Genomic DNA, 20,343 nt, shown 5'->3' with positions numbered 1-20,343 from the left:
ATCCCAGCTGGATGAAGTTTCATCTTGATGTAAGATGGGAGCTGGCTACCTCCCTGTCAGTATTTAAGAAGTCCTCTACCACACTGGGTAGCACATCTTCCGGCTGAATTTCCCTAAGGCTGAGATGGAACGCATGAGACTGGCCCCTGTTCCTGAGGAATGTAGATATCAAATCAACCACGTGGCTTCTTACCTGATGCACATCAGTGATATCTATTTATCCATGGTTAGTACTGGATCTTGGGCAACTGTAAGGGAGGTTTTAGTTCTGATCTGAGAGACAGTGTATTTACTATCTCCTTCGTAGTGGTCATGGCCTTATTTGTGGTCTGATACTAGGCGGAAACAGGAACTTGGTGGCTAGGACGTTGCTGTTGTGTGGGCCAATGATTTGGAACTGTGATTGCAAACTATGGATAAAGAGAATCATAGCTCTTCCATTGGGTTCCCAACAGTATATAGACAGAATACACAATTCTACACCTATAAGCTATTTCATAATTAATGTGAATCTGTTAGGATTAATGCAGTAGATGGGCTTTAAAGTTTCATTTATTTATATCAGACTTCAGTCAAGGATCTATGAAGATAACAGAAAAAAGTGCAAGTATGTGGGTTAAGAAATCTGACCTTTACAAAGGCCATAATGTCAAATATTAGGCCCTAGCATATTAGATACTGGACAGCTGCACTTTGAGATAGCCTGGGTTCAGTGAGGCAGTGACTCACTTGAATGAGTCCCAACTTAGAAATGAGCATCTCTCACCCAGGGTCTCTGCCCATTCTCTCCTCTCTCCCAGGCCTGCTACTATGTTGACCAGAAGGGAATGCCTCCTTTTGTCATGTTCTTCGAGGAAGAGGCTGAATTAAAGAGGCAGCAAGCAAAGCATTTCCTAAGATTTTTAAGAAAACGTAACAGCACTATCTGCCTTCCAGTTATAGAGGTGAAGATAATTTTGCTATTTTATGTTCTATGTAGGCCTTTGCCAAGTCAAGAAAACTAGTTGCTGCCTAACTTGCAAGGTTACTCATGTTCTTTCAGGGCTCCTTAGTAACTGAGCTTGAGGACATGCAGTGCTAACACCTTTGGGGATAAATTTTAGCTACTAAATTTTTCTTTGGCTTTTCTCAATAAATTATACAAAATGTGCTCCCTGGATCTGCAGCACCGGCACTGCCTGAAAATCCTGGGAAGTAGAAATTTCAAGAGGCCCCCTCCAGGGCCAGGGAATAGATTCCCTGTGGGTGGGGTCCAAAGAGCTAAGCCTTAACATCTCTCCAGATGATTCTAATACTCTCTGGAGTTGGACAAGCATTACTTTTGTGACTTCTTCCCGGAGCTATTTGCATCCCATATCATGTCAGGAATGACTTCTTCCCGGAGCTATTTGCATCCCATATCATGTCAGGAATGTCATTCAGGTACAGGTTCAAGTATTAGATATGACCCGTTTCTCCTACATTGTAAAACACTGCCCTTCCCAACCCCCTGTTCCTGGAGCAGAGACTGAACTTCTGTTGAGTGTTCTTTTCTTTTTATTCTAAGCCTTTTTGTTGTTATTGTTTTAACTCCAGCTTTATAAAGAAAAGTAAACCACTGCCAGAGAATTCCAAAATTAATGAACTAATGGCATATCTCTGTGTGATGTACCCTTGATACCCTTGCTTTTGTGCCACATGAAAATCACCCAAAGAATCTTGTGAAAATCCTCATACCGGTACTGCACCCCATATCTGTTAAGTCAGTGTCTGCAATTCAGCCAGGCATCAGTATTTAAGATTCTTGGTTGATTCCTTTGTGCTACAAAGTTTGGGAATCATTGGGCTGTGCAACTTCATCATCAACCTCATCATGGAAGTAGATAGAATATCACTGTGCCTGAGGTAGGACATTGACACCCTTGTTCCTTTTTGATAGAGGTCAGATATAGATAACTGGGGAAGTGCCATGCAAGCACTGACGTCTGCTGTGCAGAAGGAGAAAATGCTACAAGAGATCCTGGAAGACCTGAAAAAAGTAGTTACTCAGACCCGTGAAACTGAGGTAAGTAGTTAATCGAGCTGATAAGCACCATTGCTCTTGTTTGGTTTCGTTGTTGTTTCCATTCTGGACTTTTATGTGCTTCTGGGAAATGGGCCCAGGACAGTGGATCACACAGTGTAGATGTGCTTCTCTCTGAGGAAGTATAGGAATGATTTTGAAGGGTGCTTTGGGGATGGGGGTTATGGATCCTTGAAAGGAAGAAAGAATGTAACTCTAAAGGAGAGGAAAGTCTCAGCAGGAATATTTCCTCTGGGTGATTCAACAGAATTGTGATTCTGTTGCTGATTTGTAAGTCTCCTTGAGCAGAAATACTGAAGCTTACTGAGCACCAGAATCACTTGGAGAGCTTAGCACAACCAAGTGCTGGGTACATCCACAGAGCTTTTGATTTAGTTTGCCTTTGTATGGGTCTATGGTTTGCATTTTTTAACAAGTTCCTAATAATGATGCTGCTGGCTGGACCCACAGGTTGAGACTGATTGTCCATGATTGTGACAACAGATGTCAATGGCTATCTGTTGTGCTACAGACCTCTGTGAAGTTCCGGTTACTGGTGAACTTCCTCTTCACCAACACCCTACCTTCTCAGAAGGTCAAAGTGAAGAAAATATTCCCAGCCCTACTGAGACACTGGGCTCCCCCAAGGAGTTCTGAAGGACTCTGAATGCCTGGGACTTCTGCTAGACCATTTCAGTTTAAGGGTCTTTAAAAGTGAGCTCAGGGCAGCTACCCAGTCTGCAGATGATTCAAAGAAATGGGAATGAAAATCATTGCAGTCAGTTTGCTCTTCAAGTAAGCTGTACTTTTGGTATACCCTAACACTCACTGAAAGCTAATGCTTATATGAACCTAGAGGTTTTGAATAGGTCCTTTGATCTGTGCTCTGGGAATTTCAACATGCATACGAACCAAATAGTTCCTTTTAGAAATGTTGATTTAGGTGGTCTGCAGTAGACCTTAAGATTCTGTATTTCTGACATGCTTCCAGGACCCCCTGGTTTATGACCTATAATTTAGGTAGTTTTTCTCATTGCAGACATGGTCCTTAATGTGGTCCTTTCCTGTTTTGTTTCTGTAGCTCAGACCCTTCATAATAGAATTCCTAGAAAAGCAGAAAAGGAACGTGGAATACCTGGAAAGCCAAATATCTTATCAGAAGTTGCTAGAAGAGAAGAAGAAGATAGAAAGCGATTTTGAAGTGTCTGCTGAGACATCAGCATCAGGTAGAAAGACTTAACTTCTTAGGGCAGCACAGCAAGTCTTCCCATTGGAATTTCCATTTGCCCTGAAGATGGTTTTCCACTTTCCTAATTCTCATTGATGTGCGTAAAAATAAACCTATTTTGCATTGTAATAGTGTGTAAACCATTTAGAGGATTAGTTCCAATTTGGGTTGATAAGAACTTTCTGACAAATATTGGGCATATTAGACTTTAAAAAAAAAAAAAGAAGGAAAAAACCCTCCTATTTCCCTCAATGGCCCCCAAACACCCAGATGACAATGTCAAGATTTGGTAAATTCAACCAGTGCAAAATCTCAGTACTGTTCTTCCTCCTTGGAACATAGTTTAAACTCACCAAGTAGTGGATTTCTTCAAACTAAATGCAAGGTAAAGTTTAAAATCAAGAGTTCTTGGTACAGAAAAGATTAACCTCACTGGAAAGGAGATACAATGGATGGGCAGCTTCAACCCAGCTCCATTTTTCATAGCCCAAGGTAGATGTAGGCAACAGCATTGTACACAGGCTATTGACACACTGCAGCTGAGGGTATGTTTCCCACCCCCTACTGTGAGCTAACTAGGAGCTACTTGGGTAATTACTTTCAGGAGCAAAAGATGAGTAGGCAAGCTTGGGTCAGACCTCTCAGGGCCTCATGTGACTAGTACCACCTGGGAAAGAATGGATGCTCTAGAACATTGTGTCCTGCCTCCAAAACCTACTGTTCTCGTGGCCATGAGTGAGGTTTTTACCTCTTTATTGCATCAGTGTAACAATCCATAAATCAGATTAATGGTACTTCATAAAGAAGATTAAGTAAATAGATATAATATCTAGAACAGCCCCTGCCCAGATTACACAGTGTTAGTTTATGTAATAGTGATGCCTCTTCAACTTGAAGAAAGATATACATAAATACTTCCAGGTCAGTTTGCAGTGGTGCATGCCTGTAATCCCAACTACTCAGCAAGCTGAGGCAGGAGGATCACAAGTTTGAGGCCAGCCTCAGCAACTTAGTGAGAGGCTGTCTCAAAGACTAAAAAGGAGCTGTAGCTCAGTGGTAGAACACCCCGGGGTTCAACCCCCAGTATATTAAAAAACAAGTAAAAATAGTTTTCTAAATATTGTTTATGATTATTTTTCATGTTTTCATTATTGGATTAGCTATACATAACAGTGGGGTTCATTCTGACACAATTATACCTGCATGGAATATGACTGGCTGTATTTCTGTCCCCACAGTTTCCTCTTTCCCTCTCTTCCTCCTTCCCCGTTTTCTCCTTCCTCTACTCTATTGGTCTTCCTCCTATTTATTTTTAATTGGCATTTTATATGTAATGATGGAATTCCCTGTGGTATTCATGTAGGTATATAGCATAATTCTATTAATTTTATTCTGTATTTCTCCCTCTTCTATCCACCCCCCCACACACAATCTCCTTTCTCTATTCCACTGATCTGCACTTTTTTCATGGGGTCTGCCCTTCTACCCCTGATTTTTTCCTCCCTTGCTTGGCTCTAGATTCCACTTATGAGAGAAGACACTTGACCCTTGATTTTTGATTCCAGTTTATTTCACTTAGCATGATGTTCTGCAGTTCCATCCATTTACCAGCAAATGCCATAATTTCATTCTTTATGGCTGAAAACCCCACTGGGTACATACACCACATTGTTTTTATTTATGCTTCTGTTGACAGGCATCTGGTGTCATAACGTGGCTATTGTGAATTGTGCTGCTATAAACATGGGTATACATCTATCATTATAGTATGATGATGTTAGTTCTTTTGGGTAAATACCACAGAGTGGGATAACTGGGACATATAGTGGTTCTTACAGTCATTTTAAGGGGGTAGTTTGTCCCTTAAGTATCCAGGATAATTTTAATTAGTAGTAGCAGATAATTTAAGCCACTGGTGGTGGGTCTTACAAGTTTTATTTCTCCAGGCTAGATGCTTTGATGAAGTTCAAAGCATGCCTCTCTTCTTTCCTCTTCTGGTTTCCACCATGGTCTCTGCCTTCCATCTATTATGCAATGCCTGAGAAAGGCACTAATTAGTGTCAGCTGAATTCATCTCCCCAGTGCTTCTCACTGTCCCCAAATAGGTCACTTGTACTGGAGTCAGTATTGGTCAGTAGAGAATAAAATACATCCCTTGTCTAAGCAATTCCATAAATCACAAAGCCACTAGGAACAAATAAAAAGTTCACAGTAATTTGTAAGACATAAGGCATAAGTTAGGGGTCCTCCTCATTCAAGTTTTTCCCGAGAGACTGGATACATGATAGAAGCACACTCCTTTATAATTTGTTTTCTGTTTGACCCAATAGCCAAAAACATTCTGACTAATCTTATAAAGAAACTTATTAGGTTTAGGAATATTAGTGTCAATTTTCAAACTTCACATGCTCTTCAGAAAGCTTATGAATCCTATCCTTCCTCTGTCCCCCAAAGCCCTCTAGGACATAACAGATTTTAGGTCAGCTGGTGAAATATTAGTCTTCCCTTTAGAGAGAATTAGAGGCCTCCACTTCATCCCTTGGATAGCTTTACTGCTTCCTAACAACACAAACATACTCACACACATACCCATAATTCTCACTGTCTTTACTAAATTATATTATTTTCACCAACTTACAAAGTTTGAAAAATAGTCTGAAGAAATCTACTACCAAAATGTCTCAGTTCTGTTGTTTTCAGATAGACACAGAAACTCAAGCTAATTAGTAACAAAGTATTGCTAAACATGTGTTTGCCTTGGCATGCTTCTGCCCAACTTAGAAATTCTGTTGAGATCACCCGGGGTAGTAAGATTAGGAAAAAAAGGGAATGCTTGAGATTTTAACTTTATCTTTTGTCCTAAAATTTGTATTTTTAAACTTGTAGAGGCTCAGAGGCAAGTGCTTACATAGATCACTAAAGAAGCTATCTTAAAGCTATATTTAGAGACTAAATACCCAATGCAACTTAATGTGGTTGACTTGCTTTTCTTTAAGTGAAGTAATTTTCTAATTAGATTCTTGCTGAGATACAGATACCTTTCAAATATTCCAAGAGTTTTATAAAAGGTACAAGCTTCTAGGGTCTGCAACTATTGTCTATTATCTTTTTTTCTTTAGCTTCTAACCCTTCTCTGTAGTAATATGGATGTGATGTCTGGTGTTCCAGCAATCATTTTGTTACCAGAATTATTAAGGTGCCATGAAATGTCTTGCAGATCAGTTAGAAGCATCCTGGTCACTGATGATATCCTTAAAGATACAACAGCCCTGTGCAACTTACTTTTGGATTGTTTGATACATGAGAAAAAATAACAAGGTCCAGTTTTGCTGCTAGAATCTTTCTAATACAAACTGTTAGCTATTTTGGTTCAGATGCCCACCCTGGGACCAATATATTATGTCCAGAGGGTGAGGCAATGGATAATGTAAAAACCCAGAGATCTCCCATATTACTTAGAGTTTAGGGTTGGGGACTTAAAGAGGGGAGGGTGGGAAGAATGGGGGATTTCTAGAGAAAGGGAATTGTGATGAGGTGATGATAGCAGAGATGCCCACTATAGGGAGAAATTTTTGAACATGATTGCTGGAATTGAGCCTATGTATCCAGAGTTAACACAAATAGGGAATTCAGAAAGAACTATCAAGTACAGAGCAGAAGTTAATGGGGGTTGGGCAGAAGGTAATCAGTTTGATGTACTCAGCTGTTGTTGGACAGGTTAAACACATCAGCTGTTCCACTTGCCTAGGTACAGGGCTTCCTGGCCACCCCACCCTTTAGTATAAAGTGTTCTCACCAATCTTCTTATGCCATGTGCCAACTGATAGGGCAGATCACTTGAAGATATTGGGGCACTTGCATGTGTTCCTTCTCTTAAGCAATCAAACAATAGTTGGTGGGCATCTGTTGAGTAACCCTCATCACACACAATAAGAAACATTCAACCTTGTTCTTGGGCACTGCCTTCACAATCTCTCACGGCACTGGCCACCAATGTCACCCAGAAGGCAAAGCTGCGTATTGAAGACACCAAGTGCTCATTACATCATTACTCTCCTGGAAAATACACGTTTAAGACCTTCTATTTTAGAACCATGCCAACATCCTTTTTAACTCTAAACTCAAGACTTGGTTCTCTTTGTTCTTTAACTGTCTACAGTGACCTCTCCCACCATGTCTGTTTAGCTAGGACCCTGCTTCTATAGAAGTGACGATGCTGAATGGATGTAGAAGGAGGAAAATCACCTTTGATATGCTCTCTTATTGCAGACATGTTGAACTTGAGATGCTAGTTGATTATGTAAATGGAATCGTGGGCCCAGAGAGGGATGTGGGTGGGAAGGACAGGTTTCTGTGTAATACCTACAATGCTAAAGTGATAAGCTCACTGTTAGCTTTTTCGCTACTGTGACTTAAAGACCTGACAAAGAAAAATTTTAGGGGAGAAAAAGTTTATTTAGGCGTTCATGGTTTCAGAAGTCTCGGTCCATAGATAGTTGGCTTGATTCCTCAGAACCCAAGGAGAGGCAGGACATAATGGTGAAAGAGTGGCAGAGGGAAGCAGTTCATATGATGATTAGAAAGCAGAGAAACTCCATTCACTAGATACAAAATATATTCCCTAAAGGAACGCCCCCGTCTCTTCTAACCACACTCTCCCTGCCTACAGTCACCACTCATTTAATCCCCACGAGGGGATTAATTCATGAATTGGGTTAAGGCTCTCATAATCCAATCATTTGTCCTCTAAACCTTCTTGCATTGTCTCACATAGGAGCTTTTGGACGATAACCTCACATCCAAACCATAATATTCTCCCAGAATAATTTTTAGAACAAAAGGATGAAAGACTCCAAGTTAGAACATATGGTAATAGTCACACTTAGGAACAAAGGAAACAAGGAGTTTTAGGGTCTGTGGTGCAATGTCACAGATGCTGAGGGAATATAGCATCAAGGAGCATAGTGAGCATTATTCTCCGATCAACAGAGGAGCCAAGTGCCAAGTAGAGGATAATCCTGGAAAGTATGAAGTCCCTCTATGGCTTTAAGACAAGAACTTCAGAAAACCTGGTAGGGCAGAAGCCAGACTGAAGGAACACAGGAACACTAGAAGCTCAGGAGGGACGTTACAAGGTTGCTCTCTTACCTGGAATGGAAGACTTGAGCATGGTTTTGTTGGGTTTTGCTGAAGGGAGTGAGGTAACGGAGGAACTGAAAACCCAAGTATAGACAGTGCTAGGAGACCTCGTGGCCAGACCTAAGATTTGTTTTTTAATTCTTTCTGTTGTCAGATTTCCCCAGTACACTTCATTCAGGGAGCATAGAGTTAAGGTCAAGGGGATTCATGAATACATGTACCTTTAAGGGATCTTGCTCTCTTGCTCCAATTATTTCCTCCCACCCTCAACCTTCTCCTCACTAGCACTTGGACAGCTTTGATATCCTATCCCTAGCCACAATTGAAGGGTTAAGAGGACTTTTTAGAGTAACTAACTGTGGTCAAACTGAACCATTCATTTTTCTCCCTACACATTTATTTAGCACCTTATATAAGATATGTTTACAGTAATCTCATAAAGTAGACAAGACCAGTATTATGGTTTAGATATGAGGTGACCCTAAGAGCTCAAGTGTGGAACAATACAAGAAGGTTCAGAGATGAAGTGATTAGGTGATGAGGTATGGCCTATTAATCCACTGATATGGATTAACCGGGTGGTAACTGTAGGAAGGTAGGGTGTGGCTGGAGGAAGTACTTCCATGGGGGGTGTGCCTTTTGGATTAATATTTTGTCCCTGATAAGTGCAGCTCTCTCTGCTTCCTGGTTGCCATGTTCTGAACTGCTTTCTCCTGCCATGCCATCCTGCCGTGATGTTCTGCCTCACCTTGGGCCGAGAGCTATGGATTTGGCCAACCATGGACTGAACCTATGAAACTATAAGCCATAATAATTTTTTTTCCTCCTTTCAGTTGTTCTTGTCAGGTCTTTTGTCACAGTGATGAAAAAGCTTACTTAATCAGTATGGTTACCATCATGGACAGATTAAGACACCAAAATTTGGGTAGATTTAGGTGTATTCTGAGTCCAGACCTTGTCTGTAATGCTCTTAACATTTATACACAATTCTTCATCCAACCCAGAGTTGTAGTGCACTAATCCCATGTTAATAATATTTACCAAATACATGTACCTTACCAGGAACTTCAGAATACACAGAGGAGTCGCCAGCCTTTCCCCTACCCTCAGACTCCATTTGAGTCACCAGCTCATCTCTTCAAATAAATTATTACATAGGCAGTCCTCACTGTGTTTGGTGCTGTCAGACTATAAAATGATCATGCTAGCAAAAGCCTGACAGCATTCTTAGTAATCCAAGCGCAGGGTACAGTGGCCCACACTACTGTAATCCCAGTGGCTCAGGAGGCTGAGGCAGGAAGATTGTGAGTTCAAAGCCAGCCTCAGCAACTTAGAGAGGCACTTAACAAAGACCCTGAGCTTTCATGAGGTGTGGTTTTCCTTTCCAAGTCTGGATCGGCTTCTAACATTTTATGCTGTTAATGTAGCAAAATATTAAAATAGTTCCTTTAATGTAATTTTTAATCTTTTTTTCTTATTCTTTGCATTTCTTTTTTAACCAGCATCACTCTCTGTGGGACATCTTCATCTAGCACAACCAGATTCTTCTCACTGATCAATTGATTTGCCTTCTGTGAGTTTCTATGAAGGTTCATTTTATGCATTACCTGGTCTGTTCACATTGACTAGATATTTGGTCAAGCATCAGCCCATATATTTCTTTGAGGGTGATTTTTTTTTATTAGTTCATTTTTGGGGTACTAAGGATTAAACCCAGGAGTGCTTTATCACTGAGCTATATTCCCAGCCCTTTTTATTATTTTTATTTTGAAATACACTAGGTTAGGTCCTCACTAAATTGCTGAGGCTGGCCCCAAACTGATGATCTTCCTGTTTCAGCCTCCTGAATCACTAGGATGACAGGTATTAGCCATGGTGCCTGGCTGTGAGGATGGTTTTTGGATGAAATTACTTAAACCACAACAGTGGCTCCTCTTTGGGTATCCAGCCTTTTCCCCTACCCTACAGACTTTGAACACTCCAGCTTCCAAAATCCTTAAAATAAACCTTTCTCTCATGTGCTCTGTGTGTGTACATGCATACATATATGTATACTATACACACACATGCACACACATGTTATACTCTGGAAAATACTGACTGATACAGTTCCAATGGCTGAACTAAATGTCTCCAGAGGTGACAATGTCAACATTCTCCTGGTTGGCTCCTTCTATAATCCCATTTATCTTTGACTAGAATTTTACTTCCATTGTAATCACTGTCCGTTTCTTTGCTTCACTTTCATCTTTGTTGACTGATTCCCTCTTCCATTTTTCTCATTTTCATAAAACATCACGTGGGTTTATCACAGGGAGACAATAAACCAACATAGCTACACGTGCTGCTCTCTGCATAAAGTGGATGACAGATGAGCAGGGACCATTATTGGGACTTTGGGGAAAAAAAAAACATAATTAGCCAATGTATATTATGTACAACTGTTATTTATGCAGTTATTTGTGTCTTGAAAAGCCAGCACACTTTGTACTTTACACAATTAACCATAGCTACATAATGGGGTAACTGAAATTTGAACTCTTGTTCAGGAACTGGTGATTTTTTAACTAAACCATGGTAACTAAACTGAAATTTGTACATTTTGAAACCACACAATACAAAGGCTGCCTGCATTTACTTTTTAACTCACTGGCTACATTCATAATTTAATATATCCCTAACCCAAAAGACTACAAAGCAAAGAAAACAAGGTTCTCAACAGAATTGACAGGATTTCTATGAAAATTCTATCATTTCATTCATTGTAATTCTTGAAATACCTGCCACATCTTTTCTTTCCTTCTTTTCTGTGAATAATTGGCAGTTAGAAAAAATGTCCAAATATAGGAAGTAGTTTGTGGCAGGGACAGCTAGTTTTCCTACTAAATCCATCTTTTCCTTCTTCCTTTCACAACAACACCCCAGGTTGTAATGGGGCATGTATGTTCCTCACTTCTTCTCTTGAAGCTTCCCACCAAATTCTGGCTATAGGGATGTGAACATAACTATCATGTGCCACTTCCACGTGTGGCCTTAAATGATGTGCTCCCAACTGTCTGGGATCCAGATGGTCAGAGTAGAAAGCAGATCAGCTGCTCTGAACCCAGAAAATGGAATCTGTGTTGAGTGCAGATGGCACAGCCGCATGATGTACCCTGGTGGACTGTCTCTGGGCACCTTTATCAAAATGAATAAACTTCCACCTTGTTTTATCCACTGTTGGAGACTTTTTGTTATCAACACTTAGCATGAAGGCTGGCTTCAAGTTTGGTGATAAACAATAGCCTAGCATAGTAACACAGGGGAGTTATACATATTACACTAATAGTTAATGGATTCTCTCACTTTGAATTTTATTTTTAAGAGAATAAGAGGAAAAAAATGAGAGCCCCAAGTCTAAAAGAATTCCCTGCTGCAGGAATAAACCGAGTAGGATTTACTGAAGGCAGTAGAAAAATGAAGCCACCATAATTGTGATAAATAAATCCACCTCTTGTAATGTGCAGTTATTGTGCAGTGAGGCTATGAACTTCCTAATAATCAGATGTGGCATGAGTTGTGCTGGAAGGCTGGCTTCTGACATTAAATGAAATCTCCAAGACCAGCTGAGGTCTAACGACAGAGACAATTATCTGGCAATATATATGTAATTTTTTGTGCCAAAATAAATTTAAGGTAGTATTCACCATTTCAGTCATTGACGTAAAACCAACATCCTGCCTGCTATAACTATTGAAATGTGTGTCATGAAATCTAGGTCTTTTGTAAGGAACAAATGAAAAAAGTTCTAATCCCTTAACCATGACAATTGTGTAACACTCGTGTGTTACACTAGAGGGCACTCGCCTACAAATTCTCAAACCACTGTGTGGCACACACACCTTGGGATCTTATTTTTAAAAGCCTATCTCCAGTGCATAAATCTGTATTTTAATGAGAGGATAGGTAAGAACTTTGTTAAGAGGATGGTGCCAGGGTTTGGAATTTGGCAATAATTTAACTTTCCTCAATCTTGGAAAAAAGTTGAAAATAATTATGTGTTTTAGGGTAGTTGGGGTGAATAAGTTAGCTGAAAATACAATGTAGTATCTGGTAATATTATTTTAAATATTATTTTTAATAATGATGTTCACTGATTTAGTTGCAGGGAACCTAAGAAATATTCTTGAGAAACAGAACTGTTTGAAAAATAAAATAGAAGATTGTTCTAATACTGTCTGGCTAGATCTCTCATTCTGACCCTCAGCTAGAATGATTATGGAATGGCAGAAACCGAAAGTGCAGAATGGAGAGTGGAACAAGATGGAGCTGGTCTTTTTGTGCTCTGCCAAAGGGTGTGTACTTGATTTGGAAGCCTGTGGCTCTCTATCAAAAGGTATTGAGGCAGCAGATGGTATCATCAGATTTATATTCAAGATCACTCTGCAAGCAAAGTGGGGAATGCAATGCAATGTAAGAGGTAAGGCTGAAGACAATGGCTAGGGAAGCTTGGGTAGATGTAATATAGCTTCTTTTTCAACAACAAAAAAAAAGGAATCCATAAAAAATATTATTCACATCAGTGACTCTAACAATAACAACTGTTAGATTAATTAATCCTTTTGGGGGGGAGAAGTCAAAAAGAATAGAGCTTGTCATAAAACATCCTGCTTCATGCCTACTCCATTTATTACTGAGTGATACCCAGCAGGCATCCTACTAGGAGGCTTTGAGGCAGGAGTTCCTGTGAGAGAACTTCTGTGAACTATGCAGTCACCAAGGGAACACGGGACTGCTCTTCACAGCAACAAAGACTGAGATGCATTCTGTTTTTTGCCTGAGGGACCTGTGGATATTGCGATAGATTTCTAGGAACTGTGGCAGCTTTGAAGTGTCTGACTTAAGAGATATTGAAGTAAACTCTAGTTCTGCTTATGACCAGGGCCAGAATGGGTGGGGCAGCCAAAGGGGTGGGAAAGGGCCAGAAGTGGAGAGGAAAGCTAGGTTTACCTCTCCTTGCCTCTTCCTAGAAGTCAACTACACTGTTCTGCTACCGCCAGATCAGCAGTACCAGGGAAAGCAACTATCTGAGTCTTGTCTGTAAGATCTGAGAAATAACTGATTCCACAAGAAAGGAATTTGTTCCTTGCCGCAGTCTGGCTGGGCACGATTCAGGAGCCACTTGTCAAAAGAAACGAACTTTATTTTTAGAACCACACACACCAAACAAAACAGCTCCTTAGGAAAAACCCTCAGATCCCAACTGCCACCACAGGCTTCCCACAAGCCTCTCCCCCAAAACCACAAGCCTCTCCACCTCCCAGAATCCTCCTGCTCTTGAGGCCGATTGGCTGGGTCATGTGGGCGGAGCCAAAAAAGTCCCCCAGTGAGCAGCTCTGTGGTCTGAAAGGGCAGGGAAACAGCCCAATGAGCATCACCGCAGAGGAGCCAATCAGCTAGATGTTGCTGGGGCTGCTGTGAGCTAATCATCAGCTGGCAGCTGGAAGTTTGCTGGGGCCCCTTCGGCTGTGGCTCTCAACAGTTCCTGGGGGCTCTTTCACCAGAAGCAGTTCCCACTTGTATACTCATACAAAATTTAAATAGATAAAATAGCTCTTCCCTCTGTTCTTAAAATTGAAGACTCATAGAATATTATTTTAGACTATCTCAAGCCAAAAAGCCAAGCAAGTTCATATGTGAGGGGTGAAAGGTTTGACTTAGATCTGGAAAGGGCTGTCAATATGAAGGAATACAGACCATGCAACTTTGAAGTCTCTGACCTGTAATCTGTCCAATGTAGCAAGGTTGCTTATCTGTCAAAGATAGATTTTAATTACAAACCTACTTTGAAGTAGAAGCCATAAGCCCTACCAGCCATTAGTCATCTTAATCCTTGGAATTATTATCCAACATCTAATAAAGGTCTACACAAGTTAAACACAAAGTCACTTTTTCCTCTGAACACTCTGTATATTAATGACCCCCACAGACTGTTTAGCCTTGACTGAATACAACATTAGGATTGTGGAAAGAGGGAATGTTGTAGATTAGGAGCCAAAGTTATCTTGAGCTATCTTTAGATCCTTTTCATAGCCAATTACTATCAACCTCTGTATCTAAACTAACATCCTCATGATCTCTAGATGAAAAATTTGGAATGTATGCTAAACTTGACACACCTCTAGCCTCCACCAACTCAAAGACTAAGAATTCAATAAAGATAACATCTGAATCCTATTAAAAGGGATTTCCTCTCTTTGCTCTAGTTTACCTGATGATTTTACATATGTACTTTGTAAACACATTGATTCATGACTTTATTTTGTTCTGTGACTATAAATGTTTATGTCAATTGGGTCCTGATGCATGTCTATAATCCCAGTGTCTTGGCCAGCCTCAGCAACTTAGTGAGACCCTATCTCAAAATACACAATTAAAAAAGGGCTGGGGATATAGATCAGAAGCGAAGTACTTACTCCTGGGTTCAATCCCCAGTATTAAAAAAAAAAAAAAATCCATGTAACCTCTTCCATGGTCCAACATGTCATTCAGGGTAACTGGAATCTGTGTTCCCAGACCATGATCACTCATTTGGCTCAGAATAAAATATTTTCTTATTTCTTTTAAAGCAGAGATACTATTTTACATCAATGATACCATTTTGCAGATATATAATTAGACAACGACATGGCAATTTCTTAATGATTCATAAGAGGAATAGTGCCCAATTCCAACCTTTCTCACTTTCCTTCTGCTTAAAATTAAATTCAAAATTTATCTGCTCCAGGAGACAGATGTCCATGGAACAACTCTATCACTGTAGCAATTTCTGTTCTTAATTTCTCTCACTGAACCTCTCTGTTCCTCACCTGTAAGACAGAAATAAAGAGAAACACCTCTCAGTATTTTCTTACAAATAAATAAAACATGGTAACTCTTCAGCACAATGCCTGGAACATAACAATTCTTTCAAAGTCAGTTTCTTCTCTGGCATAAAACAAGTTCAAATTAATAAGAATTTTAAAGAGCTCAGAGTCTCTCTCTCTCTCTCTCTCTCTCTCTCTTTCTCTCTCTCTCTCTCTCTCTCTCTCTCACACACACACACACACACACACACACACACACACACACACACACTTTCTCTCTCTCTCAAAATATGCTCTAATTTCTAGACCCTGATGTTACTTCATTTATTCATTTCCCCCTTTTCTTCATTCTGGAATAACTATGGTCAACTGTCATCAATTTATTATATTCAGAATTAAAGTGGGAGAGGCAAGATAGCAGAGGACAGGCATCCTGCACCCACCCGCTTCTCCACAAGATGGAATCAAAACAACTGGAGATCAGCTATTCATAGAGATGTTTGTGGGAAAATGCTGGATTTCAAATGTGAATAGACAAACATAAGGGGAAATCAATACACAGAGACATAGGATAGTGAAACAGATGGTGCCTTAGGGCTGATCATGTGGTGGTGTGGCAGAGAGTGTGGGTATGGGTGAAAGAAAGAGGCAGAGGCCCAAGAGCACAGTCAGAACAGGACTCAACAAGATGCAAAAGTACAGTCTGAGCAGAGAGGGGACTTAGGTATGCAGGGCATACCAGCAACAGGGAAGTTCCTCCCCAGGTCAAATCACAGCATGTGCCACAGTGCAGTAATGGGGAGCCATCCTGAGAAAGTCTTGTCTGAGCCTTCTGCTCTGAGAGTCAAAGTTCCCTGCATTTATCTGTCTCCGAGAATCTACAACAAATAAGGATACACTGAACCAGTGGGCCTCCAACTTGAGAGCTAGTTTGGCTCTGGGGGGGAGGTCTAAAAACCACTGACAACTCTATATAAAGTGGGAAAATAGACCGTTTTATCTGAGGGAATGAAAGTCACTTTCTCTTAACCAGCAAACTGGTAAACCAGTTGCAAGAGGGGAACAAGTTGAGGGCAACTGGGGATGGGAGCTAAGTCTTGGAACACCAGAGTCATGGAGGATAAAGTGCACTTGGGACCCACACTGTGGGCACTTCAGTGCAGATATTTGTGATCCCATAGCACTTCCCTGCCCCTCCAGCAGGCATCACAAGAGGCACACAGAACCTGATACTCTGCAGTGACCTGTGTCAGCTCTGTCCTAAGAATGCACAGAGCAAGGGACACTGGAGTAAATTTCTGCTGGGGGAAACTACACAGCTCATATACTGGCAAGCAGGGCAGCTGATAGGTATCACAACTGGCCCCAGTCACAAACTACTCTCACTGGTCAACGGGGCAGCAACACAAAGGAAAGAAGAAAAGAGTGGAAAACCCCCGTCTCTCTCCATGGAGCACATAGCCTAAGCGATCAAAGAAAGATCTGTTGAGAATAGTTTGCAAACATCCCCTCTTGCCCACACAATTTATCTGTTTTGGCAGAGAGAAAACTTTTTTTAAAAAATTAAGACATTTGGGGTTGTGCCTGTTTGGTGTGACCATGTGTGTATGTTTGTGTGTGTGTACTTTTTCTTTCCTCTCTTCTTGTGTTTTTTTTTCTTTTAACATTTAATTTTCAATTTTCTTCCATTTTTCTTTTCCCTTTTTAAAATTCTTTAATTGGATCTTCTTTCTCATTTTTCCTTTCTTTATTTTGATTTTTTTTATTTTTACTTATTAATTTTTTACTTTAGTATATATTTTAACTCCTTGCTTTTCCATTGATACTGGTGTTATGGTTGTTGTTTATATCTGATTATTACAATATTTTCATAAAGTTTTTTATGTTGTGGTTGTTACTGATGTTTATTTTCTTATTTGTGCTGGTTACTGAGCCCAGTACTATAAGCACATTGGTAGGTACTTTGCTGCTGAGCTACACACAGACCCACCAAAGAGAAATTACACCTCAATTAGGCCATAACCTAGTCCCAATTAAACCTTAAAGAATAGGGGCGATAAAATGCCCTAGCCAATGAACTGGCCTCAAGTAGACTTGAGAAGTACCACTTCTGATCATTCATCTCCCTAAGAACAACAAAGAGAAAAAACACAATCGTGGACACCACATCTATAGGAAACCTCAGCATAGATTATTCTCATATTTTTACACACTTAATGTTGCTGACAGGACCAGAAGAGTGACCGCAGAGAGTGCACCTCATATTCTTTACTGTCTACAACAGATCTGCCTGAAATTCCAGAGGGTTCCACTCTTGAGACACTTGCAGAGAAAGTGGGTCACTTAATCTCTGACACACCACTCTATCAAAACCCACTAATCACAGCCAGATAAGCCCCAGAGAAACCATACTAAAGAATCCATCTGGAATTAAACTCAATAAGCCACACAATAAGCCAAAGCTATAGTAAGCCAATTTACTAGGGCATATAATTGTGAGAAGGCTGCTGCCCAAGAAGATCCTCACATAAAAGTAGAAGAAATTCCCAACCCCATAGATGTGTAAATCTCAATATAGACAAATAAGAAGCATGAAAAACAAGGCAACAGAAATTAACAACCTCTAGAATCTGATTCCAAAGATATAGAAGTAGAATAAAAGCCAAAGAATTGACAAGAATAATTTTAAAAGTGGTCAGTTAATTCAAAGAGATTATAACAAATAATCAGCTGAATGAGTTAAAGGATAAATGAGCAATTTAAGAAAGAAGTAGATATTCTGAAAAAGAACCAAACAGAGATCTTGGAAGTAAAAAGCTCAATTAGTCAAATAAAAACATTTCGTGGAAACCCTCACTAGTAGACTGGATCAGGCAGAAGAAAGAAAATCAGGGTGTGAAGACAAGACTGATAAATTATCACATTCAGATAGTAATAAAAAATAATTTAAAAAGCATATGACATATGGGGCACTGTTAAAAGACCAAACATATATAATTGTAATAGATGAGGAACTTGAGCTAAAGAAAACCTATTCAGCGATGTAACAGAAAACATTTCCTAAGTTGTGAAACTATGATTATGTAGGTACATAGGCATTTAGAACTCCAAAGAAAAATGGCAAGAAAAGAACCTCTCATGATTTAGACATGAAATGTCTCCCACAAGCTCATGTAAGAGACAATATAAAAAAAATTTAGAGGTGAAATGATTGGGATTAAACTCAAAAAGCCACAAATAAGCCAATTTCTGAGAGCATATCATCCCTTAACCTAATGTATTAATCCACTTTAATGGTTAATTGGATGGAAACTATAATCTGGTAAGCTGTGGCTAGAGGAGACAGGTCACTGGGGGCATGCTTTGGGGGTATATATTTTGTCCCTGGTGAGCCAAGCTTAGTCTCTCTCTGCTTTCTGATTGTCATATCCTGATCTGCTTTCTTTCATTATACCCTTCACTTTGATGTTCTGCCTCATCTTGAGCACAGAGCAATGGAGTTGGCCCTTGATGGACTGAGACCTCTCAAACTGTGAGCACCAAACAAACGTTTCCTCCTCTTGTCAGAACTGCTCTTGTCAGGTCTTTTGGTCAAAGCACTGAAAAAGCTGACTAAAATGCTCTCCGTGTCACATTAACAAGAACCTCTCCAAGCCATCAAATCTCTAAGATGAGTAAATGAGAAAGAAACCTAGAGATCAGCCCAAACAATTAGAAGAACAACAAAAGTGACAGGAACTAGTAAGTAAAAGTAAGTAAGTAGATAAAAAATACAATGAAGTATAGCTAAAAAGAGAAATTAAAATGAAACATAAGAGAAATTAAAATGAAATATTTAGAAAATGATTCATTCAAAAGAAGGAACAAAGGGCCCAAGACAGGTGGTAGAAACAGAAAAAAAAAATAGCAAACTGCCTTTCCTAATCATCTCAGATAGAAGGGAGTTGATCCTTTTTGTGAGCACTCCAATTCTTAGTTATTTTTTGTTATACCTTGCATGATAGTTATTTATTATTTTTTTCTTTCTGTTAGATCAATGTTCACTGAAGATGAAGACCATTGGAAGAAGAGATGAGAACTATACAAACCTTCAAGTTCACTAGAGATTCAGTTTTTGTCATCTGGGTATAATCTTTGTTTACCTTTAAACCTTAGAAAATGAGCATACTCTTGGCTAAGAGTAGGTTTGGACAATTTTACAACTTCTTGTCACATTTCAAATTAACATATTGTTCCCATGGCCAATTGTTCTAATCATTTCCACATAGTGCCAACTGATGGAGAGGTCACCACAAAGTACATCTAAAGAGATGACAAAGAAGTTTCATGTCAATAAGTGAAACTTCAATAATCCTCAGGCATTGAAAGGTGCCACACTTGCCTTGATATCAACCAGGGGTACAATGGGGAAATCCCAATGCCCCTGGTGTGTGTGATGATTCCAATTTGGAGTTTAATGATATTAATGTTTATGTTAACCACAATTCCCTAGACTTTCCAGAAAAAAAATCTAATAGACACAATTTTAGTTATTAGATATATGATCAAATTTGGGATTCAGAGAACATGATCATCATATTTATGATAATACTAATATCAAAATTCCTAAAAACACCCTTATTCAAGCCTCTTCAATTATTATTGTTCCCATAATCATCTTGAAAATAATGAGATAATACAAAGGAACTTGTGATCCTCCTGACTCAGCTTCCCAAACCACTGGGATTACAGGTGTATGTCACCACACACACCTGTAATTAAGGTAGCCTAGATGCTACTTTAATCTTAAGGTTTGGTGAGTAGTGAAGATCCATTTTCTATGGCTGCTTCAGTCTGGCAAGGAATGATTACTCTGCCCAGTCAGGGGTCAAAAGTCTTATCCTGACTGATCTAAGAGATAGACACTGATAGTTGTGGAGATGGGTTGGAATTCTTGTGTTGCCATCATTTTATCTGGGAGTTGTTTTACTCTGGAAGATACAAAGTTGATGATTCTGAAGTTCCCCATGGCTACCAGGATAGTCACAGGAGAAGACATGTCTCCAAAGAAGGTTCTGAGAAATTACCAGAAAGAAGTGGGGATTTGACCC

General features: G+C 39.8%; 1 protein-coding gene across 1 annotated transcript; it reads left to right on the top strand.

The window, feature by feature from the left end:
• The first annotated feature begins 800 nt into the window (after window positions 1–800).
• Window positions 801–3,361, top strand: LOC120884499 (soma ferritin). The gene is made up of 3 exons (XM_040270492.2): window positions 801–944; window positions 1,919–2,044; window positions 3,123–3,361. Exons 1-3 carry the CDS (start codon window positions 828–830, stop codon window positions 3,279–3,281), a joined length of 402 nt encoding a protein of 133 aa, XP_040126426.2. The 5' UTR covers window positions 801–827; the 3' UTR covers window positions 3,282–3,361.
• Window positions 3,362–20,343: the final 16,982 nt, after the last annotated feature.

This window comes from Ictidomys tridecemlineatus, chromosome 3 (assembly GCF_052094955.1).
Source record: "Ictidomys tridecemlineatus isolate mIctTri1 chromosome 3, mIctTri1.hap1, whole genome shotgun sequence".
NCBI lineage: Eukaryota > Metazoa > Chordata > Mammalia > Rodentia > Sciuridae > Ictidomys > Ictidomys tridecemlineatus.
The sequence above is the reverse complement of the archived record's forward strand: the minus strand, read 5'-3'. Positions and strand labels throughout refer to the sequence as shown.